This window comes from Aureobasidium pullulans (assembly GCF_000721785.1).
Source record: "Aureobasidium pullulans EXF-150 unplaced genomic scaffold scaffold_7, whole genome shotgun sequence".
NCBI lineage: Eukaryota > Fungi > Ascomycota > Dothideomycetes > Dothideales > Saccotheciaceae > Aureobasidium > Aureobasidium pullulans.
Window position 1 is genome coordinate 275403 of NW_021941027.1, and position 21960 is coordinate 297362.

At 49.3% G+C, this 21960-nt stretch overlaps 10 protein-coding genes across 10 annotated transcripts; 4 read left to right on the top strand and 6 right to left on the bottom strand.

Annotated features, from left to right (window-relative positions):
* Positions 1–1724: 1724 nt before the first annotated feature.
* M438DRAFT_334222 (uncharacterized protein) lies at positions 1725–2434 on the bottom strand (the record flags this gene model as incomplete). Its single annotated transcript, XM_029903692.1, has 2 exons — positions 1725–2331; positions 2388–2434. The coding sequence occupies 2 exons, from the start codon at positions 2432–2434 to the stop codon at positions 1725–1727; spliced, it is 654 nt and encodes a 217-aa protein (XP_029761497.1).
* Positions 2435–3318: 884 nt separating this feature from the next.
* Positions 3319–3996, bottom strand: M438DRAFT_334223 (ribosomal protein S12; the record flags this gene model as incomplete). The annotated part of the gene is made up of 3 exons (XM_029903693.1): positions 3319–3384; positions 3437–3537; positions 3651–3996. 3 exons carry the CDS (start codon positions 3994–3996, stop codon positions 3319–3321), a joined length of 513 nt encoding a protein of 170 aa, XP_029761498.1.
* Positions 3997–4179: 183 nt separating this feature from the next.
* On the top strand, positions 4180–8480 carry M438DRAFT_364426 (ankyrin). Its single transcript, XM_029907720.1, has 2 exons — positions 4180–5663; positions 5960–8480. The coding sequence occupies exons 1-2, from the start codon at positions 4456–4458 to the stop codon at positions 8400–8402; spliced, it is 3651 nt and encodes a 1216-aa protein (XP_029761499.1). The 5' UTR covers positions 4180–4455; the 3' UTR covers positions 8403–8480.
* A 34-nt stretch (positions 8481–8514) lies between these two features.
* Positions 8515–10217, bottom strand: M438DRAFT_344667 (uncharacterized protein). Its single transcript, XM_029905277.1, has 6 exons — positions 10000–10217; positions 9759–9772; positions 9589–9665; positions 9087–9535; positions 8948–9035; positions 8515–8894 (listed from the first exon to the last, which is right to left on the bottom strand). The coding sequence occupies exons 1-6, from the start codon at positions 10082–10084 to the stop codon at positions 8807–8809; spliced, it is 801 nt and encodes a 266-aa protein (XP_029761500.1). The 5' UTR covers positions 10085–10217; the 3' UTR covers positions 8515–8806.
* A 215-nt stretch (positions 10218–10432) lies between these two features.
* On the top strand, positions 10433–12200 carry M438DRAFT_334226 (uncharacterized protein; the record flags this gene model as incomplete). Its single annotated transcript, XM_029903694.1, has 2 exons — positions 10433–11168; positions 11224–12200. 2 exons carry the CDS (start codon positions 10433–10435, stop codon positions 12198–12200), a joined length of 1713 nt encoding a protein of 570 aa, XP_029761501.1.
* A 66-nt stretch (positions 12201–12266) lies between these two features.
* On the bottom strand, positions 12267–13103 carry M438DRAFT_271756 (DUF1681-domain-containing protein; the record flags this gene model as incomplete). The annotated part of the gene is made up of 1 exon (XM_029900504.1): positions 12267–13103. The coding sequence occupies one exon, from the start codon at positions 13101–13103 to the stop codon at positions 12267–12269; it is 837 nt and encodes a 278-aa protein (XP_029761502.1).
* Positions 13104–13642: 539 nt separating this feature from the next.
* M438DRAFT_271923 (nagb/rpia/CoA transferase-like protein) lies at positions 13643–14749 on the top strand (the record flags this gene model as incomplete). Its single annotated transcript, XM_029900516.1, has 2 exons — positions 13643–14602; positions 14660–14749. 2 exons carry the CDS (start codon positions 13643–13645, stop codon positions 14747–14749), a joined length of 1050 nt encoding a protein of 349 aa, XP_029761503.1.
* Positions 14750–15162: 413 nt separating this feature from the next.
* On the bottom strand, positions 15163–16854 carry M438DRAFT_354406 (uncharacterized protein; the record flags this gene model as incomplete). Its single annotated transcript, XM_029906951.1, has 1 exon — positions 15163–16854. One exon carries the CDS (start codon positions 16852–16854, stop codon positions 15163–15165), a length of 1692 nt encoding a protein of 563 aa, XP_029761504.1.
* Positions 16855–17297: 443 nt separating this feature from the next.
* M438DRAFT_316767 (putative allantoate permease) lies at positions 17298–19458 on the bottom strand. The gene is made up of 5 exons (XM_029902711.1): positions 18846–19458; positions 18376–18786; positions 18260–18307; positions 17734–18209; positions 17298–17679 (listed from the first exon to the last, which is right to left on the bottom strand). The coding sequence occupies exons 1-5, from the start codon at positions 19106–19108 to the stop codon at positions 17372–17374; spliced, it is 1506 nt and encodes a 501-aa protein (XP_029761505.1). The 5' UTR covers positions 19109–19458; the 3' UTR covers positions 17298–17371.
* Positions 19459–19597: 139 nt separating this feature from the next.
* M438DRAFT_404796 (FMN-dependent oxidoreductase) lies at positions 19598–21378 on the top strand (the record flags this gene model as incomplete). Its single annotated transcript, XM_029909742.1, has 2 exons — positions 19598–20292; positions 20379–21378. Exons 1-2 carry the CDS (start codon positions 20072–20074, stop codon positions 21376–21378), a joined length of 1221 nt encoding a protein of 406 aa, XP_029761506.1. The 5' UTR covers positions 19598–20071.
* Positions 21379–21960: the final 582 nt, after the last annotated feature.

Below are 21960 nucleotides of genomic sequence, written 5' to 3' on the forward strand. Positions count from 1 at the left end.
TGCTTCTCGTATCTGATCGATCTTGTTTTTCGGGTCTGTTTGACATGAGGATTGAGACCGTGGATACTGGTCGCTACTGCCCGAGCTAGTGTCCTGTTGGCCGCTCATAACGCTGTCGAGATGTATCGATAGCTTCTTTCTTGTCTGCTTTGTAGGAAGTTCCTCCGTTGACTAGTCTACTTGCCTTGTTTCCTCGGGAAGTGGTGCGAGGAGTGGAAGGTGCGAACCACCTCGATCGATCGTTCCTTCCTTCTTCCCTCGAAACTATTGGGTAGATTCTTTCTTTCTCTTGGTTCAGCCAATTACACCTTCCGCGTTAGATGAGCTCCGGTAAAGTATTGAAAGGTGCAATTGACCTCGGTCGTTCCTTCCTTTCTTGGAAAATCTCTGAATCGTTCCTTCCATTTGTGTATGCCTGATCGTGCCTTCCCCGTCTGCCACTGCTCACCGAAAATGGAAGGCGCAAACATTGTTCCTTCCCATCTTATTATGTGTTGTGTCGCTATTCCCCTTTGACTCTTTAAGACTGTTCTTTCGACCCCATTTAACAACTACCGTGATTCTATATCGCCATCTTTCTTGGCCATATCTTATTCCTCTGGATAGTGTTGTTTAGACACCACCTCCTAATCCAAACGGTTCCTGTACATGACGAAAGACTACATTACGGAAGCCTCGAAATGGACTTAGGTAGTCATGTTGCAATCAGAGAAAGAGTCTAGTGTGCTAGAAGAAGTTGTACTAACTAAGATCTAAAAATAAACCACTAATTTAGACAGACAAGACGTGCAAGATAGCCTATGTACATCTTAGTCCGCAAAGTGCCCTACCTAGGACATTTGATAGCATTACCCTAGTTGCGAATTTTTTAGTAGATAGCACTAATTGTTCGGAGTCTATTGTATTTACCATCAGAAGCAAGTCTAGTCCTAGAGAAGAGATGCTATTTGTTACCGAGAGGAATAAATGACAAGATCTACAAATGATTTTAAGAATAGCAACCGAAATCATTAACAGTGCTTAGAGAGCCGTCTTTCGGCTACCTCGATCAAAAGAGCGTTGTTCTTTATTCTCTCGCTCTAATCCCGTTCCTTCCCCTCTGTGAGTCTCTTGATGGATCGTCCTTTCCTTTTTTCTGTCGCTTCTCGCAGAATTCGGAAGGTACGAGTATCCTAGGTCGTTCCTTTCTTTCTCGTGAATCTCTTACTGGTCGCTCATTCTTTTTCTGTTCTGTGTAATCGCTCATTTCTTGGATTTACTTGCCTGTAGACTCTTTCTTCTTCTTATTCATCTATTGAGAAGGTCGAAGGTGCGAACGTAGTCGGACGCTCCTTCTTTACTGGTTCAACCTTCGTTCCTTCCTTCCTCGGACGCTTTCTGGGTCGCTCTTTCCTTCTTTCGAGGAAGATGAGGTGCAGATATTCCTGGTCGTTGCTTCCTTCACAAAGATCCTTGGTCGCGCTTTCCCTCGTAAGAGCACCATGTCCCATGACTTGTCGTTTTCCCCGTCTCTACGAAGACATGATGGTCTGTCTACGCTCATTCATTTTGACGCAGGCAAGATGGCTAATCAAAAGGCCCTGGCAAGATGCGAGCATGAGGTAAAGCACTTCTTGCATTTTGATAGACACGTATACCACTTGAGCCAATAAGCAAAGCAAAATATCAATCAACCAACAATATCTGGACTTCCTTGTAACATGAGCACCACGTTTTGCTTTCTCTCAATCCAAAGTAGCAATGGGGGTTGCCACAACCTCAGCTCCAGACGTAGCAGTATAAGTAAAAGAAGCACAACCAGCCGGACACTCGGTCTCACAAACCGCAACTTCCGTCTGCGTGACCGCCTCACCACAGCTTGGCACCGTAGTCGTAGTCTCGAATACACAAAGCGGTCTTATGCATTCTGAAGTGTCGAATGTGCATGCCGGATTGATTGCCGTGGTTGTGACAGTGTATGGAGCACATTGACCTGGGACATTGGTAGGAGAAGGCTCAGAGGTAGGGAGGATGATGGGACCGCCTGGGTTGATGGTTGGTTTTATGATAGTGGGTTCGGGGTCTGCGATGGGCTGCTCTGTGCTGGGCTCGGGAGCAATGGTCGGTTGGACCATGACAGGGTCGTCTTCGACGGTTATGGTTTCGGTATAGCAAGGCGCGCAGGAGCGTACACATGCTGTGCGGGTCTTTGTGGCGCAGTAGGAGGTGGGAATGGATGTTGTGGTTGTTACGGTACAGGTTGGCTCAAGGCAGTTGATGGCCGGACAGCCAGCTGGTGTGGTGTAGGTGATTGAGATTGGGCAGCGAGTACAAGCTGCTGCATGTGCAGTGCTGGTACGTTGTTAGACATCGCATGATGCAGAGTCAACGCAGACGATGAAGCGTACCTGGAAAGAAGGCCTAGGAGGGCGATATGGTTGAGTAAGCGAAACATGATGATGATTGCGAGCAGAAGAGGTGAGTCGATTGAAGTTGTAGCAGCTGATAAATCAATCAAGCTTATAGAATGATGGACGCAATGAAGGCAGAACAACCGGGAATGCAAGGCTTCTTTTATATCCGAAGAGTGAGATGCGCGTGAACATGTCCAGAAATAAAACACCTTAACCGTTTCTTGGGAGCTATGCAGTTTTGGCTACGGACTTACGAAGGAAGGAGCAAAGGAGGGGTTGAAGATCGTATCGATAGTATCACATACCTCAGTTGGAACAAACGCAGGGGCAGAGTTATGTGTTACTGTACATCAAAAAGGCGCAGTGAAGACACCAAGAGAGACTATGCGCAATAGTTAGGTCTCGCCTAAAACAATCCGCGAAAAGTCAAAAGGCGAACAGGCGATCATGATGTAGTTATCTGGGGATTGATGCCTCTAGTTTATCTTCTCCTGTAGAGCGCGACAATCATCATGCAGAAACGCTGGTAGATCTTCGTACGAGAAGAAGACGCCGGGCGTTTGGTGTTCAACATGGCCAAGACCTCTTTTTATTCCCTTTTGGACTTCATTCCTGAATAGTATACAAGAAACCACGCACCAAAAAACGCCATGCATGTGCACCTGACCAGCCTCAGGGCAGTAGTAGAGCAAGAAAGAAGATGTTAAGTACAGAAAAGAGATGGCGGAAAAGAAACGGTCGGGTGTGGTGTTACAGAATGGAATGCTTGGAGCAAGTCATGGCGCCAAGCTCTGACTGCAGCACGACGATGAGACACTGAGGGGGTTGGGCCTCATGACCGTTCATTGATCATCTCTGTAATGAAGATCCAGAAATGGTAGAGGGTGAAAGTGTGATGTGATGATGTCGTAAGTTAAGAGATTGTTTAGGCAGCCTTGGGCTTCTTGGTGCCGTACTTTGATCGTGAGGTGATTCTGTTACCGACACCGCCCTGTGGAGAAATTAGTGTGCTGAAAGGGAAGACGGTAAACAGAATGACGAACCAGATCCAAGGCACCTCTGACAAGATGGTACTTGACACCGGGGCAATCTTGCGAACGACCACCGCGGACCAGAACGACCGAATGCTGCTGGACGTTGTGACCTGTGATTACTCTCGTTAGCCAATATGGCCTTCAATCCATCCTCATGTTCCATCAATGCGATGGGGTTTCCTTCAATGTTCCAATCTTCCTCTTCCTGCAAGAGACAACGCACCTTCACCAGGGATATATGCCGTGACAACTCTTCCATTACTCAATCTCACTCTCGCAACCTTGCGCTCTCCGGAGTTGGGCTTCTTGGGCTTCGTGATACCCACACGCACACAGACGCCCTTCATCTCCGGTCGGTCCTTCAATTGCGGCGATGTCGGTTTACGGGCTCTTTGCGCGACACGGCAGCCGCGCATGACCTGGTTGTATGTGGCCGAGAATGGTGACGATGTGCTGAATGCGCGTGGTGAAGAGGCGATCGGTGTGCGGAGACTGCTGCTAAGGACGGAAAAGCTGGGGCGCGCTGTGGCAGGTAGCCTGAATAGGCGGGTGAAGAGGTTGAGAGCCATGTTGGGCGTATGGCGACGTGTGTGAGTGCGGTATAAACGTCTTCCTGTCGCAGATGTTCAATTGTTCAAGCTGCAACGAGTTCGCCGCGGGAATGCCCAAAAAGGCTTAGACATGCTTGGCACACATTTATTCTTTTTTGCTTCACGAAGAATAACTCACATTCAACACATCCCTCCTGACTACCGGGGTGTTGTTCAATTCTTTCGCAAGACAACCGGAATCATTGGCTCATCTCTTGATTGTATCGAGCTATATGTGCGGCCAGGTGAGTAATGTAAGGCTGGGGTTTACGGCCAAAACTTGCCGCCTGATGCTGCGCCCACCTATAGCAGGCCACAGGAACATGCATCCTTCAAGCGGCAGGCGCGAAGAGCGTGAAATGCCGCTCTGATTCAAACTCCGTGAACTTTCACCAAACTCATCTCATCTACTTGCAGAATTATCTTCACTCAGTGGATATGGCAGAACTTGGTATCGCTAGTGGGGTCGCTGGCCTTCTGAGTCTCGTGCTCGACGTGATACAGGTCACAGGCAAATACATACAGGCAGTTTCGACCTCCAATCGTAGCGTGCTTGATGTGCTTGATACCTTGACTTCGCTGCAAGCCATCTTCATCCGGTTCAAAAAGCATGTCGACAATACCTATCTCAGCAGTGTCATCTCTACAGGGCCTCCGATCATATCGTCTTCGACCATGATCGCATGCGAAGACCGTCTCAAGAGGTTGAAAACATTGCTGGAGAGCTACCTGAACGATGAGGGCCGTCTGAAGAAGAGGCACGCTCTGGCTTGGCCTCTTCGAACCGACCAAACGAAGGATTTACTCGTCAGCTTGGAGCGTCATCGCGACAACTTCCATGCAGCGCTCTCGGCAGACGCTCTTGACCTCTCCTTAGCTACTCACGCAAAGCTGTCGGAGCTAGAGTCGGATGAACACCTTCGCAGTGTCGTTGATTGGCTATGCCCGCAAGGCATAACGGTGTCACCCCAGTTGGAGTCAGAGGTCGACACAACTCATGGCTTCTGTAAGAAGCCTAGTCTCTTGAACTGGATGGCTAGCCCTGGCAAGATTCTTTGGTGCTATGGAAATACAGGATGTGGGAAAACTGTTCTCATGTCGCTGCTTTATCGCGACTGGAACCAGATCTTTACGTCGAAGAGATACCACACTTTCGCCTATTTTCATCACTATCAGGAAGCGAAGCAACAGTCAGCGGATGCACTTGTGAGGAACTTGCTTGCGCAGATCATCAGAGAACGAAGCGATGTGCCTATGGAGATCGACAAACTGTACACCGACGCAAAGTCAGGGATTCAAGCGCCTTCGAAAACTCGTCTGCGAGATACACTCAGCCAGTCACTCAAGACAATCCCTAACGTTGTCATCCTCATCGACGCTTTTGACGAATGCCAATTCAGAGCTGATAACCTATCGGTGCTGCGATCATTGGCAGCCTGCGGAGCTTCAATACTGGTCACAAGTCGAAAGACACCCGATATCGAGAGCTTGTTCTCTAAAGACCAGCAACTCGAGATCAGGCCAGATGATTCCGATATAGTCAAGATGGTCGACAGTAAACTGACCGAGATCGAGGATGATTTGGAGCTTGATCAAGCCTTCAAAGACGATGTGATTGGTAACATCGCCGACCGATGTGGTGGCATGTAAGTCATTATCCCCTGCTTCAAATGTGGCTGGATGAGGTCCATTCAGGCACTGCTTCAAGCCTGCCTCCCCTATGCTTGTGAGACGCAGGACGTTGGCTATCATAAGGCATGATGTTATTTCGATACATGAGCTGGACCGCGAGATTACCTGAAGGAACGCGCTCTCTGTCGGTGAACTTGTCGTCGTCAAAAGCATTGTGCCACTTGATGGACTGCTTATCAGGCCCGGTGCTAGTGGGGCCCGTGGTTTTTCTGCTTGGCCGCTGTCCGAATCAAAAGCTGACTATGTGCAGTTTCCTACTTGCCAGATTGATAGTGAACGACCTTCTCAGGACTAGTAGCCGGAAAGAACTTCGCAAGGCACTCGTAGGACTACCAAAGACATTACCAGAGATGTACCGGAAGACGATGGATCAGATCAAGCGCTCCAGACATGCTGACTTGGCGATGAGAGTCGTTCAATGGGTCATACTTGCCGCCCGCCCGCTGCGGATTCAGGAACTTCGCCATGGCCTCGCGGTAGAATTCAGGACGTCAGAACTCGACGAAGACAATCTGACAAGCAAGAAGACAATCATATCTGCTTGCCTGGGGCTGCTTACGATGGACACCGACGGCTTTGTTCGATGTGTACATGCGTCGGCTTTCGAATTCTTAGCCGAACAAGATCTTGAGACTACCAAAGCTGGACATTCTGATATCGCTGGAGCTTGTTTGACGTACTTGTCTTACAAAGTCTTCGATGAGCCCTGTCAGCGCAGCGAGGAACTTGAAGATCGAGTTGCAACCAACCACTTTGCCTGTTACGCGGCACAAAATCTGGGTTTCCATTGTCGACATATCGAGACCGAGTTCACGCAACAATTATCAAGTCTTCTCAACAATGAGAGTTTGCGTAGAAGCAGCACCCAGCTTTGTTACCATCGAGAGATCAAAGACAAAGTCCTTCGCCAAGAAGCCTTTTCCATGCTTCCAAAGGGTCAAACAGCCCTACAGGTAGCTTGCAGGCTAGGCCTTATTCTGAAAAGCGAGCAAATGATACAATCTGGTTGTGATATATCTGCATCTGATGCTCAGGGTTGGACAGCACTCACCACTGCCTCTTCATACGGTCACCTTCACATCGTTCGATTGCTTGTGATGGCCGGCGCAGATGTCAATAGCCAAGATATACACGGATGGAGCCCCCTAATCTGGAGTGTACTCAAGAACAATGTTGATATTGCTCGAGAACTTCTGACGGCAGTCGCATCTATCAACTTGTCTGACGAGAACGGATGGACAGCTATGCACTGGGCAGCCAGTATTGGAAACTTGGAAATGATCGACCTCCTCTCACCCGCTTGGGACCGGCTGTATGAGTCCAGGAGCACCGAAGACTATGGAAAAGCGAAGTCAAAGATACCAGACGAGCGTCTAGAGCCTCTTTTGATCGCTGCCGACTATCGAAACGACTCCGCCCTTGACAAGATGATCGACGTTCATTCCAACTCGTTTCGAGCCATTGAAGTAGATCGGCCTCTCGATACAAGTGGGCTCTTTCGTTTTTTGAACAAGGAAGAATACATCGCTCGAAGATATAACCTGGGACGCCCTAACTTGCCTTCTTTGGTGTTTCCGGAACGCTTTTCGGTGAAGCTTTTCGACTCCGCTATCAGATCCAATCACCTAAGCATGGTAAAACTTCTGGTCGAGCGAGGCATGAAAGATGAAATGTATCGTGAGGTGAATGGAAGAAAGCCTTTACACACTGCTGTCTTTTGCAACACTCCTGAGATACCTCAATACCTCATCGATCATCATTTTGACCTCTACGCAAAAGACGCAAAGGGTTACACCGCCTTGGATATTGGACTAAGAAACGGCACGCTTGAAATGATTGAGTATCTACTGAGTCTACCCGCGGCAAAATCTGTCATACAGGGTAGCCGAGGGAGCACTCTTCATCTGATCTGGAGCAATCAGCGTCTTCTCCTCAATCACGGTATCGAATCACCTCAAAGCAGCCATCAAGCGTCTCACATGCAAGCCTGGGGCGTACGACGGGCCTGGACCGCAGAAGCACACGCACGAATATCAAAAGCTCAAGTGGCCACCGCGAAACAATTACTAGCACACGGCGCCAATGTCAACGCTCCAAACGAATTTGGCGAAACACCCATTTTCCACGCACTCAAAAGCGGCAGCCAAGCCGTCGAGCTTCTCCTGACACATAAAGCAAAAACCGACATCCTGGACAACGATGGTAATTCTCTACTCCACCACTGTATCGATCGCGACCGCTTGAACACACAACTACGAGAGCGAGACGGCACATATATAGTTAACCACGAGCAAGACCCACAACTGGTCGAATTGCTCGTCAAATATGGAGCGAGTACGGACATCGTCAACAAATATGACGAAACACCATTACACTTACTCGTTACGCAAGAGGCGACAGAGAAGCAACTTGCCACCCTACGATTTTTGCTCGAGAGATGCAAATCTGGTACTGTTAATGCGCTTAGCGACAGGCGGCCGAGCAATGAGGAGTTTCATAATGTGAAATATCGATCGAGGACTGGGGATTATATTGATGGGTGTAAGGATGTGCTTAAGAGAAGTCCGATGGATCTGGCGTTGTTGGTGGGTAGTGCTGAGGTGGTGGAGGAGTTGAAGAAGTATGGTGCTGTGGCGTACTCGGTGAAGGAACCAGAGGTCGAGCCTGAGCCCGCATTGGCACAGGGTAATTGAAGACGCCTTCCCTGTAGAGCGCTCAGGTAGATAGCCGATTGTCAAAGGCCAAAATGGTGATCGTAACGTCCGTCGGGGAAAGACCGATTGAGAGGCTCTCACAAGATAGCTCTAGACGTTCGCAAAATTTTGTGCATTCTGAAGGCTCGCTCAAAGAGCCCCTCGGCAACTGAGATGATGGGCTTGAGCTCGATTCAGGTGCATTGTTCGTCTGTCTAAGTAGTACCATAATCAATGTTTTCTTGTTATTCCCAGAAGTATGTCTATCGAAATCAGTGACCGGCCTGATCTATTTCTCGACTGTAGTCCTTCTATCTTTTTATCATTTTTCCTATGCCGCGCTAACCAATTTTACCAGTCTATTTTTACTTTGAGTAGATGATACTGAACTTTTGATGGTCGGCTTAGACGGTGGGCTTGACACCAGCCTGACCCTTCTCGTAATCTTCGACACCTTGCTTGGCGGCCTCTTGTACGGTGACCTTGCCCTCACTGAAAATGATGGTTAGTTTGGAAAACGATAGACGAAAGAGGCAGCTACTTACACAACTTGCTGGACTTTGGCCTTGATCTGGCTCCAGTCTTCGAAGACGGTGAAGGGAATGTTGTCTCTAACACAGAACTGAATGAGATCTGGCAGACGTTAATTTCCTGCCCAGATGGAATATGATATTGTAGACCTACCGTGTCCAGACTTGGCGAATAAGAGGTCGGTCTCCTTGGCAGCGCTCAAATCCGAAACACCATCACCGGCGTAGAAGAGAGTAGGACGCTGATCAGCAGGAAGCTGGGCGTAAGGGCGGATAGTCAAGCTCTTGTCATGACCGAAGTGAGAGTCGTCGTGGTAGACGAGCTCCCAACCACCCTCCTCGTTGACCTGCTTTCCGGGTCTGGCCTGGATGTTGTTGCAAATAACATCAATGTACTTTGCGTCCTCACCGACCAACTTCTCGAGAATGGCGCGGATGATGGGCTCCATACCGGAGGACAAAACAACAGTGGGAATATTGTTCTTGATGGCCCACTTCAGGTAGTCGTTGAAGCCAGGGTCGAGCTTGACGTTTTCTGAGACGTACTTGATGCACTCGTCATAAGGCATCTTGACGCTGTCCATCATACGCTTGAAAGAGTCTCTGCAAGTTGTGTTAGAGGTTGATCAGTTCTTCCATGGACATTGATTATGTACCTGAAACTCTCGGTGCCATTCAGGACATTCATGTTACCCTCACGTCTCTTCTCGTAGCCGAAGCCGACATTGTCGGTCTGGTTGAACAGTTAGATTTACAATCTTGCATCAAGTGGACTTTTTGTTCCAGAACAGATATTAGATCTGGACTGGAAATCATAGGAGCTCACCATGAAATCGTTGCCTGGGACAAAATCAGCATTCGCAATCGAGAAAATTGTTCAGGCATGTGTGTATTGTGAGAATATGTTCGACTCGATTATAGAAGCAATTGCAGATACAAAGCAGATATTGATACTCCGTACTGCATCTGGAAATGATGTTTTTCTGGAATTTGAGATGGTGCATGCGTCGAGATTGAAACGCGGATACATGAATGGAATTGTGGCAACATAAAAGGATGTTACTCACTGTCAAATAGGGTGATAGTGCCATCGAAGTCGGTGAAGAAGATGAACTTGGGGTTCGTCTTCATAGCGGGGAGTGATTGGGCCATGATGTGTGATGTGAAGAATATGTAGATCAAAGAGGGAAATAGCAGAAGATCAGGAGTAAAACTCGATATAAGAGTTGATATGCAGGGCCAAAAGAGAGACTCGACTTTGCGTTGAGGGACTCAAAAAGTTCGGTGAACCAAGCAATCGACAACGCACCTTCCGCATACGTCAGGGTAAACACATTGGCAAAATTCGGCAATATTCGGCGCAGATCAGAAGAAGGCTCCACCGAGAAGCATCCGTTGCAACTCCGAAACACAAGTCTCCCCAAACCTCTCTTTACCCGAAAACATTTGAAACGATTGATATAGCTTGGAAGGATGCGGTAGAAGAGAAGGACCAGGGAAATGAGCACACCAACACCGCCGTATGCATTGCTACGCAACATCCTCGCCTCCGCCAGGACAAGCTCCGTCATAACAAGACCATTCACATCACAATGTCGACAGACTTCTACGAGGACATCTTCTGTCCACAACGCCCAATGGATCGGTAAACGACAATGGAGCTCTTCCGCTTGGAGGGCGGCATCTCCACCAGGTCGCGATGACCCACAGCCAAAGGACGACAAGACGAAAGCGGCAGAGCCTCAAAAGCCAGATGAGCGATTCTACATGCCACCGCCGCCTGAGCATATTCAACAGAGGATTGATGCGGCAATCATGGATGCTGCAAGAGCTGCTGCTCCTGCCCGACCAACCCCACCGCCGCCGCAACCAAAGCCCGAACCAATTAAGCCTGCGCCACCAATCGAACAACAACCTACTGAACCCGCACCTACCCCAGTATCAGAAATTTTGGAAGATGTTCAGAAAGAGACACCGCCTGTAGAGGAGCCGGTAAAGACCGAGGCGGAGATTGTATCTGAGAAGATCGAGAAGATGGCAAAAGAGGAAGCTGTAGCTGCAGAACAGGCACTACCCTCGACCCAACAAGCGCAAAGATGGCATTTGTCGAAGAGGGTACAAGAACGTATGGATGAGCTGCTGGCCAAAGCTGCGCTTGTTAGTCACAAGGTCAACAACTACACTGGCACAGACTACTCTGGTATTGAGCGCTTGCGTCGCGACATTATCGATCAAGGTATGGCATTTTGCACCTGCGATATGCGATTCAAGTCAGACTAACAAGAAAATAGAACAAGTAGTCAAAGCCGCCCACGCCGAAGTCACAGCCGCAAAAGTAGCCTACACGACATCCTACAGCCAACAAGCCGCCTCTCAAAAGGAAGTCGTCGGTCTCCTCGAACGCAAACACTCTTGGTCAGCCTCCGATCTCGAACGCTACATGTCTCTGATTCGCTCCGAACACCTCAACGAACAAGCCGTACAGGCCGCAAAAGAGCATCTCGCAAACGCCGAACGTGAGCTCGAAGACGCCAGAGGAAAGCTGGAAAAGAAGGAACGCAAACAATATCACGAAGAGCAGATTTGGAGTGACACAATTCGTCGCAACAGCACTTGGGTTACATTTGGTCTTATGGGTCTGAATATCTTCCTGCTACTGGCCAACTTGGTCATCTTCGAGCCCTGGAGAAGGCGAAGGATTGTCAGGGAGATCAAGACAGCTCTGGACGAGAAGACGACAATGGCTCCATCGATGGCTCCTGCTGTTGAGGCAGAGGTTGACAAGGTTGTCGAGCCTGCGGGTCAGACGCTTGAGAAGCTAGAGGAAAAGGTTGTCGAGACTGTCGAAACGGCTATACCAGAAGCCATGCCAGAGGTCGTGTCAGAAGTTGCACCTGATGTACAACCCGAAGCCATGGCCGACAGCGAAATCGCAGTCGGAGAAACAACACTAGCAGCTGGTGAAGTCCTTCCAGAAGAAGCCGTCGAAATCAGCGACCCCATCGCAGAGATGAACGAAGCCGCCGAGAAGGCTATTGAAGAGCCGGTACAACGACGAGAACCCGAGAACTGGGAGGAGAGATTCGCCCTATGGAAGGAGATTCTGTCGACCAATCTGGCTCTCTTCAAGGCCAAATTGCAAGACCTCTTCTCTGACCGTCAAGTCACAGTCAAGAGAATTGACGTGACGACGATAGCTCTTGAGGGAGCTGCAGCCGGTGTGGCTGTAGTCGGACTCGTATGGGCGCTGCTCACCACCCGATCATGATGATGAAGTCTCTTGCAATGTAAATAAAGCATAACCTGTATATCAAGCGCACTGTATTATTATTACTCATTGGAACTCGCCAAATTCGCCATCGTCGAAACCTAAATCTTGCGCAGAGGGTTGATTCTGGTTCTGCTGGAACTGGGATTGTGGAGGCGGCCTTGCTGGTGAGGGGCTTTTCGATGCAGCTTTGACATGGGCTGCCGAAGGTGGAGGGGCGAGGGAAGGTAGGGCAAAGTCGTCTCCGGAAGCAGGCGGCGGCGGAGGTTGAATGGAGAATAGAGCACTGCCGTCGTCTTTGGCTGCACCGCTTGATTGTTGTTGTCTCCTTCCACGACCACCAATCTCGACATGAATGCTCTCTCCTGCCTTGAGGCTGAAGTCTTTCTTTGGTTCCTCGACAGTCTTTCTGTTCATCTGCTGCGGCAGGGCTTGGCCAGGAGCGGCCTTTTGGTCCAGACCCAGAAGTTTCCTGGCTTCTGACAGGGTGATGCTGAAGTCGAAAGCATCAGGTCTCTCTTCGAAGCCCATACCTAAGGTAGCCTTCATACCACCTTCGCCGACGACACGAACAGCAAAGAAACGACTACTGTCATTTGCTTGCTCAACAACAGCGGGCGAGGTGTAGGGGGCGGCAGCAAAGAGATCACCAGTCTTGGGATCCTCAAGCACGATATCCGTCTTTATTTGAGTCGCGAGCGAAGTTTCAATGATTCTTAGACGGGCGGTGAAGATCATCTGGGCAGTCGGGCGTGGAGGAGCGGTCCATGATCCGGCAGAGAAGCCCTTGTTGGAAGTGAGAGGTGGGATCTGGTAGACATGGACGCGAGGGCAGATGAAGAGGACCCGCTGGATGGCAGAATCGGGCAAGGGACGTCCAGTGGCTGGATCGAGAGTGGTCATTGTTTCGGATGGCGGCTTTCTATGTTTGATGAGTGACACAGCGATGGAGAGACAGACCCTTGAGATGTTGGTGCGGGGCAGTCGGGCAGGACGGAGCTAGCATGTGAAGCTACCCGTCTTGGCGGAATGAGAGCAAGGCATGACATTGCAATCACAGCATATCAACAAGGCGGTTCCTTGGCGATGGATCCCTGAATCATCTCAGTATGGGTCAAAGAGCTTCAAGTCTGTCATGAATACGCTGTAGATTCTTTGAAAACGACAAGACGAGCACAATGGAAGAGGCCTACGCGAACGGAGGAGGGACGGTGGATTTAGACCATTCTCACGCTAATGACTCGTTAGTCGAAGCTTCTTCGCTCGCGCAAGTCGCTGCAGACAAGAAACAGTCACAGCCCAAAGTCCATGTCGAAGTCGAATATCAGAAACCAAAAATCGACATACACATCGATCCTCCCACGCCCGTCACACCCTCGCATCCTCCCACTCGCCCTTCGGTTCTCCGCCTCTCGCTGCTCGACAGCTACTATCTCGCAAACATGACCACCACAAACAAGCAGCAAAATTTCGATGTCGTCGATACATACAAGCGTTTACTGGCAGATGACCCAGAGCTAACCATGCCTGTCGCCGCCATCGAAGCTCTCGTCCTCGCTCTTGCCCACACCCCCGCGACCACCGTCTCCGAAACTCTGGACCTGTTATCCACCCTCACAGCCGAACTGAAGGCCCGCATTCCCAACCCCATTTCCCTCTCCGCCGGTACCGATTTGTTCCAACGCTACATCATCACCACTTTGCAAAAGCCCAGCGCTGGTCGCAACAGTGACTTCGACACCATCCGCACACATCTGGTCCAGAACGGTCGCCTGTTCGTCGAGCGCGCGAAGGAGGCCCGTGACAAGATTGCTGGTTTCGGTAGACATTTCGTTCGCGACGGCAACACCGTCTTGACGAATGGTGGTTCGCGTGTCGTTGGTGCTCTCTTGCGCTCAGCCGCCGAGACAAGTGCTGGTTTCGGTGCTCAAGGCAGCATCCGTTTCCGCGTCATCTACGTCGTCTCCGATTCCTCGGATGCCGAGAGCAGTGAGAACATTGCTCAATTGCGCAAACTCGGCATTCCTGTCGCCACTATACCTCCTACCGCCATCGCATACAGTTTGAACCAGGTCTCACAATGTTTCGTCGGTGCTGAGGGTGTTGTGGAGAACGGTGGTATCATCAGCAGGTTGGGTACCTATCAGATCGCTATGCTGGCCAAGGCTGCAAACAAGCCTTTCTACGTCGTCTCTGAAAGCCACAAGTTCGTCAGACTATATCCCCTCGGTCAGACTGACTTGGGTATCGATCAAAATATTGTCGAATTCAAGACTACTGGAGACTCTGGCAGTGCCAGTGGAAGTGTTTCTGCAAAGGACGAGGGTGTCGCTGATATGGATTCTCAATCTGACGTCGGTGTCTCTGACAGTGTGGCTAACAATGACGCCGTTGACTTTACAGTACGTATTCATACAACTCGATGTCGTGATGGAGATTGAACTAACATTATTTCACAGCCTCCTAACCTCATCTCTGGTATCATCACCGAGTCTGGTGTCTTGTTGCCATCTGCTGTCAGTGAAGAGCTCATCAAGATCTGGTTCTAGGCGCCTGGACTCGTGGAAGCTCGTATTGTGAGCTTGATTGAACATGGCCATGCGCGCAGAGGTAGTGCGAGTGCTTACACAGATACATCTGGCTGAGTGACACTTAGTCCTGCGCCTCAAGGGCAATGGATCGCCGTCACCTGCCAGAGAAGCGCCGCGCCGAGATAACGAGAGTCATGAATACCCATGATACTTATGAATCAAAAAGAGAAGGAAGAGGCTCTGAAAGAATCGGGAGTGTTTGAAAGGAAACTCGTCGCAGATCAATCTGCGAAAATGGGGTGTGAAAGAAGAGGAAGGCACCTCAGGCCAGACGTAGAAGATGGGTTGATGTGCTAAAAGTCACAGCACATGAACGGGTTCGATTTGTGAACATCCATTTCATACCTTTTGTCTGTGACTTCCACGTCAAGCTACCCATGATACTTTCCAAACCTCTCTCTAGCCATCTTTTCCAACCCCTCTTGCGTAAGCACAACATCAAGATCAACACTAACACCTCTCCAAGCACTTGTCCAATCAAATCCTTCTTTCACCTCCTCTTCAACTTCCAACGCTTGTTTTCTTCTCATATCATAGATGATCCAATCCCTATCTTCAAAACTCGCTGCTGTCATTCCTTCCTTTGTTTCCGCAATAAGTGTTTTTAATCCTTTGATCTCGTCTTCTGATCTTCCCTCTTCGCGCTGTTGTTGAACGGATTTCAGATAGCTGGTGAGTATATCAATGCTGATGGGCTTGTAATACTCGGGGAGAAATTCCTTTCCACATCGTGCTTTTATGCGTTGTAATTCTTCTCTTTCCTCCATGTGGGTGGGAGATTGTGGTAGAGTGGATAGTTTTTGGACTGCGGAGGCGTGGTGTAGTTTACTCAGTTCGCGCGATTGCATGGTACCGACATGTTCGCAAAATTTCCTCAGGGGCTCTTGATCGTGGTATCGTTGACGTTGGTCTTTTTCAAATTGTTTCCTTAGTGCGTGGAATTTGTCGGGGTTGAAGGCGTTGGGCCATCCGGAGGAGAGGTAGAGATTCTTGTAAGCAGCGTATTCAACGCCGTGGTTTGGGGAGTATAGACCTCCTGGTATCCAGTCCAATGTCTTGAACTTGTTTATGACGTTTCGAAGGTAGGGAATTGCGTTGTGGGTGAAGTTGCAGATTGTGCCTGCTTCTTGGTCGGTTTGGGAGATTGTGAAGGTGTGGGTGTTTAGGAAGAGTACTGTGCCGTGGTTTCCTAGTTTGTTGAGGGTGACGTGCCAGGGGCGGAGGTAGAGGAGGAGGCGTTCGTCTCTTGGGTCGTTGTCCAAGGTGTGTCGTTTGGCCCGTTCTGCTTCTTCCACTTGAGCCTGGAGTGCTGCTTCTTTCTGTTCGGCGGCTTCTGCTTCAATGGTTTCTTGGTGTAGTGCGAGAAGTTCTTCGCTTTCGATGTCATCCTCGTCCGAGTCTTCGAAAGAGCTTTCGTCTTCGGCGGTCATGTTGTCGTCCCAGTCTTCGTCTTCGTCTTCTTCTCCGTCATCATCGTCTTGATGGTTGTACATCATCAACCATCCCTCTTTCTGCTCCTGTTTCTTGCCCTCTTCCTCCATCTCCTCCCCCTCATCATCAACATCCTCACACCTCAAATTCCACCCCACCGCTCTCTTCCCCTTCCAATCAACATCCAAATAAAACAGCGGATCCACACACTTCCTCCACCAAACCGCCTCTATACCCTCTTCTTCCCCTCTCAAATCATCGTCAAATTCGCCTCCGAACAAAAACTCTCCATTGTCGCTGCCGAAATTCCAATTCGGCTGGCTTCCATCGTGGTAAGGCAGCATCTGCAATAAATCCACGACTTGTTTTTCGAGGCCGAAGAGAGCGGCATGGCGGAGAGATATTGGGTTGGTGGTGTGGGGGGCGAAAGAAACGGAGGAGGCGGGGATGTATTGCATGTCGATGAATAGGGTGTAGAGTTCGTTCATCAATGATGCTATGGTTGCGATTTTGGGGTGAAGGTTGGTCGGGTAAATAGGATCGTTGTAGATTGAGACATCTTTTGGTTCGACGAAAGGATGTAGCAACTTGATCTTTTCGGTCAATTGCTCATATGTTGTTGGAGCGTTCATTGTCTCGTTGTGTAATTAAATGGCAGTTTCTTGGTTGCAAAGTGGGAAAGGACCGTGATGCGTGGATCGAAATAATTTTTTCAACAGAAATGATGCAAACTATTCCCTGGACAAGTAGGCTCTTTATGTGTTACAAGATATTGAGGAGGTTGGGTGAATGTTCAAGGCAGCATCAGGCAGCAATGGGTAATCAACGCGTTTCGGGGTCTCATCCGACGCTTGACAGCTTGCGACATGTCATCGTCAATCAGCACTTCTGGTGGTTGGGGGTATGCGATAGAATCGTGTACCGTAATTATTGCAAAGCATGATTGAAGGAAGACGATAATTTATATGCATCTTGACGGTGACTTCCCGCTCGCCGCGAGCGTCAGAGACGAAGCTCCTGGTTGAGCCAAGCAGGGTGACACCTCACAGCAAGATGAACTCGAAGGAACGGCAATACTAGACAATCGCATTCTCATCGAATTGGGAAATTTATTCTCGTAAGCATACACTCGACAACCTGCATTAAGAATTATTCAATCTGTCTCATACTCCAACGTTCTTGGCCTTGGTCAGCACTAGACCCAATGGCCTTTTTCTTGTCTCGATTCCACAAGAACAAGATGAGAAAGATGACAACTAACTGTACCACCGTCGTAGCTAATGCACTACTAGAACCTGCATGGAAATTTGGTGCCCTACTAGCAGGGAATTGAACCACCTGCGAACCTGCAGCGATGGCTTGTCCTATGGCGTTCATGCTGGCCGTCACGACCGCACGCTCCTCAGCATCACCAGCCATGATGACTGTGGCCCAACTCATGGTCATCGGAGACATGACTAATACGAATCAGCGTTGGGAATCAAGATATCGCTGTATACTAAACCACTTACCTCCTTGGAAACCAGTCAGGAAGAATCCTGCTAGGCGACCTTTCTCCCCAACATTCCACGCGACCAAGAGCGATATTCCAGCTATCACCGGCAAAGTGGCTGCAGAACTAGCAAGCCAGAACTTCCCGGTTTTGTCGGCGAATATGCCAGCAGTCAAGGCCGCGACGATGCTGATGGCAGTGGTGATTGTAGGTAATGTGTTGACTTGAACGATGGAGTAAATCTTTGGGTATGCTTTCAAATACAGAGAGAATGGCTGTCCTCCGGGGGCAACATTCTGATCCAGGAGAGTCCATTGAAGGACAAGAAGATACCAGTGCCAACGACTGAGGACTCGTTTGAAGATGCTTTTGGAAAGCTTAAGTTGAGGAGGTGCAGTGACACCTTCCAATCGCTTACTAGCCAAATCATGGTTTGCTGTTGTGAGAAACCTTGGCTTCTTTCGGGATGGGACATCTGGAAATACAAAAAAGCCTCTGAAAATTTGTCAGGTATGAGACTCCTTCAGCTACAAGCTTGAACTTACATGGTTGCGATTGGGATCGTGATGATTGCATCAACGATAAACAGCCATCTAGGGAATATGTTAGCTTAACGTCGAAGTGAAAACGTGCTGCCCCATGACGGTATCATGATACTAACCTCCAACCAGCAAGCCCGTGGACGCCATGCAGGTTAGTGTAAGCAGCTGCTTGAAGATAGCCGGCAAACATGGTGCCGAGTGGAGAGGCAATGAAGAACAGAGATACTCTGCGGCCAATTTCTCCTGGCTTGTACCACGATCCGATAACGTAGATGGTTCCTGTGAATGAGCAGCATTCGAAGATACCCGTAAAGAAGCGCATAGCATAGACATTCTGCAAATTCTGTGACCAAGCGAGGCCGAACGTGCAAATGCCCCAGCCAACTTCCAATCCAGGTAACACGTAGTTGGCAGGATAGTGTGTCATGAAGTAACAGGCTGGAATCATAAAGGTACAGTAGGAAGCCCAGAAGGTAGCGGTAACGTAATTGAGGTCATTTCCTTTGAAGTTGAGGTCTTCTCTCATGCCACTGGTGATGAGTTGTTAGCATGATTGAGTAAAGGCAGAAAGTCGAAACGCAAAACAAACCTTACGTAGGCATTCGTCAGGGAAGCCTGGTCCAAGTACTTTATAAAGAAAGATAGGCATCCGAATATAAGGATGCTTAAATCAAGTCGGAGAATCAATTTTTTCTCCTCGCTCGGCATGTCCTTGGGGTACCAGTGGAGAAATGTTAAGAAACGAATCCACGCTCCTTCTTTGACACGACCATCAGGTGTATCGGCTGGCTCGTGTATAGTCGAGGATAACACGCGGGTGACTGTTTTCGAGTCGTCTTTGTAGTCTGCCATCTTGGTAGAGTAAACTGATAACTATGATGACTCTGGAATGAAGGCCTTCCTAGACAGAACAACATTGTTTTTTATACAATATACCTTATCGTCTACTTTACGTAGCTCTCCATACGAAGCGGCCCACAATGGCATGGGCGCCATGCCGTCTGTAAGCACAATGGATCAGGTCTTCAAGTGCGGAGCTCTGTCACGCAAGCAGCGGTAAAAATGCACGATTGTTTTCTGCATTGGAGGCAGCTTCCGTTGAGGGCACGTCAGCCAGCGCGCCCCTGCGAGCGGCTACATTACCCCTGAGGAAATGGAGCGTCTCTACAGACAACTCAGACACCTCTTGTTGCGACCGTGAGGGATGGCAAGATTGATGCACTTTGTCATAAGGAAGGTGTGATGGAGCCTCCGCGCCAACCAAAGTCGATGGCTTGGCAAAGGTTTCCCACCTTGGAGAGCTTCGCAACTCACAACTTCTGTCAATTCAAACATCCTGGTCGATATTGCACGTGCTACATCCGTGAAGGCATACTGATGACCCAAGAGGGTGTGGTGAGTGTCTTCGGAAGCGACCCTATTTCTCCCCACTCGATGGATTGTATTGATTGCGCAGTATGCCGGTCGCTCTGATCGCATCATCGGAGATGCAATCAATGTTGAGTGCATGCCCCAACCAGGCATCAGAATCTGGACTGTTGTTACGGAGTACAGCTTATCAAAACAATGCTCGACGTGACACGGTATCTTCGAATGTCGCGGGTTAAGGTCGATACCGCATCACGAAATCCGAAGGATCAATTCGACATCTCAACATCTCATCACGATTTTGCGGGACTGGACTCGACATCGTGTCACGGGACATCTCGACCAATTCAACTCAAGCAGCATGTTTAAATCCTCGTGTTCACTCGACAATCGACATTATCCTAAGCATCTGATGCAACCTGACAAATCCACCAAGTCTTTGATCAAATGACGACCAGTTCTCACAAGAAGCTCCATCTTGCCGCGTTCACTGGTTTTCCTGGCTGGTCTCAAACATGGCGCGACCCAGACTTACATGCACTGGATAGCCTCGACGTGGACTACTATATCAAATTCGCCAAACTCGCTGAAGAAGGCAATTTGACACGCTCTGTCTCGCGGACGGAGCATCATTCCACGGCGGCTCTTTTGCTCAACACTTGTCGAGTGTCAGTGCATTTGAGCCAGCAACTCTACTCTCAGCTATCGCCACACATACGAAACACATTGGGTTGGTGTACACTGTTAGCACCAGTGACAATGAGCCAACACATGTCGCACGACAGCTTGCAAGCCTTGATCACATCAGCCATGGGCGAGCTGGTTGGAACGTAGTGACCACTCCTGGTCCAGGTGCTCGCAACCTGGGTATCCCTGTAGAAGATGGAAAGGCAAAATACAAAAGAGCAGCAGCGTTTCATGACGCGGTAACGCAGCTGTGGGATAGTTATGAGGATGACGCCTTCGTACGAGACAAGAAGAGTGGAATATTCCTCGACATGAGCAAGGTCCACCCTCCTAAGATCGACAATGACCTCTTCAGGGTGTCTCAAGCTCTCACAGTTGAGCGCACTCCTCAAAGCCACCCGGTAACGGTACAGGCAGGCACCTCGCCAGAGGGCATGGCACTCGGTGGTGCGATAGCCGACTTCGTCTACTGCGCCAACTATTCAATCGCGGATGGACAGAAAACCTACAACTCGCTAAAATCATACGCCACCGCAGCAGGGAGAAACCCAGACCATCTGCTAGTCATGACCGGAGTCGTTGTAATATGGGGAGAAACCCAAGAGGAGGCTGAACGCAAATTCGAGAAAGCCATCTCGGCATGGCCAATCGATGTCGCTGTACAAAGTCTGGCCTTTGACTTCAAGGGCTTCGATCTCGATGATCCATTCCCCGATACTTCTGAACAAGATGTGCGGTCCAAAGGTCGTGCCGTTGCTATTACGTCTTATGCTCGCTCAGATGGCTTGACTATCAGGCAAGCAGCGCAGCATTGCTCCATCGGACTGGGTCATCGACCCCTGGTTGGTACAACACAGTCTATTGCAGATGATCTGCAAGCATGGTTGGATGCCGAAGCGACCGATGGATTTGTGATACAGCCATTACATATCAAAGGCTTGCAGGAGTTCAATGAGCATGTTATACCGGAGCTTGTGCGAAGAGGAATTTTCCGAAGCGAGTATGAGGGAAAGACACTGCGTGAGAATTTGGGTGTTCCTAGACCACCCAATAGATATTTGCAGTAGGATGAAAGCTACTAGGATAGGACGCATGTAGTCAAAGGTTTAACCGGTCTCTCTTCCTCTTGTGCACTGTGCAGGCTATAGATGGTTGTCAAGATGCGTTGTGCTTCTCAGTGTTCTAGACTTCTCCGGCGAGATGCGTACAACAATTCGACTCTCAGTAGAGGCCTCGCCAGATTCAAAAAGCAAATTCCAATTGAACAGCTTTTCTCCCATCACTCTGCTAGTTGGAGACGAAACTCAATTTCAGCCAGGGTGACACCCATTTCAAGCATTGGATAAACCCATTGCGCTATCTAGCAAGCAACAACGCGTTATATCTATATTTCATCGCGTCAAAACGTGTATTATGATACTCTCCCACAGTAAACCAGTCCTTGAGAGTGTCGGTCTCATATGTAGCAAGTCAGGTGTGTTTTCGATTTACAAAACACATCAGTCCCGCAGAAGCTCTTCGGACCACTGTGTTCCGATGTGATGAGCAAAAGACAGCGAACTCGGATCACATTTCCTCGCATCAGCAAGCCCTGACGCCGAGGAAAACACTGCATGACTATTTTGAGAAAGTGGCATGCGTGATTTAAT

Bases quoted from the DNA above. Each gene is read 5' to 3' on its own strand.
- M438DRAFT_316767 (XM_029902711.1), bottom strand. From the start codon at position 19,108: ATGGCAGACTACAAAGACGACTCGAAAACAGTCACCCGCGTGTTATCC. The intron at 18,787-18,845 runs GTTTGTTTTGCG...ACTCATCACCAG, and splicing joins CTGACGAATGCCTACGTAAG to TGGCATGAGAGAAGACCTCA. The intron at 17,680-17,733 runs GTAAGTGGTTTA...GATTCGTATTAG, and splicing joins CCTGACTGGTTTCCAAGGAG to TCATGTCTCCGATGACCATG.
- M438DRAFT_364426 (XM_029907720.1), top strand. From the start codon at position 4,456: ATGGCAGAACTTGGTATCGCTAGTGGGGTCGCTGGCCTTCTGAGTCTC. The intron at 5,664-5,959 runs GTAAGTCATTAT...GACTATGTGCAG, and splicing joins GCCGACCGATGTGGTGGCAT to TTTCCTACTTGCCAGATTGA.
- M438DRAFT_344667 (XM_029905277.1), bottom strand. From the start codon at position 10,084: ATGGCCCAATCACTCCCCGCTATGAAGACGAACCCCAAGTTCATCTTC. The intron at 9,536-9,588 runs GTACATAATCAA...CACAACTTGCAG, and splicing joins AATGGCACCGAGAGTTTCAG to AGACTCTTTCAAGCGTATGA. The intron at 8,895-8,947 runs GTAAGTAGCTGC...CATCATTTTCAG, and splicing joins GCCAAAGTCCAGCAAGTTGT to TGAGGGCAAGGTCACCGTAC.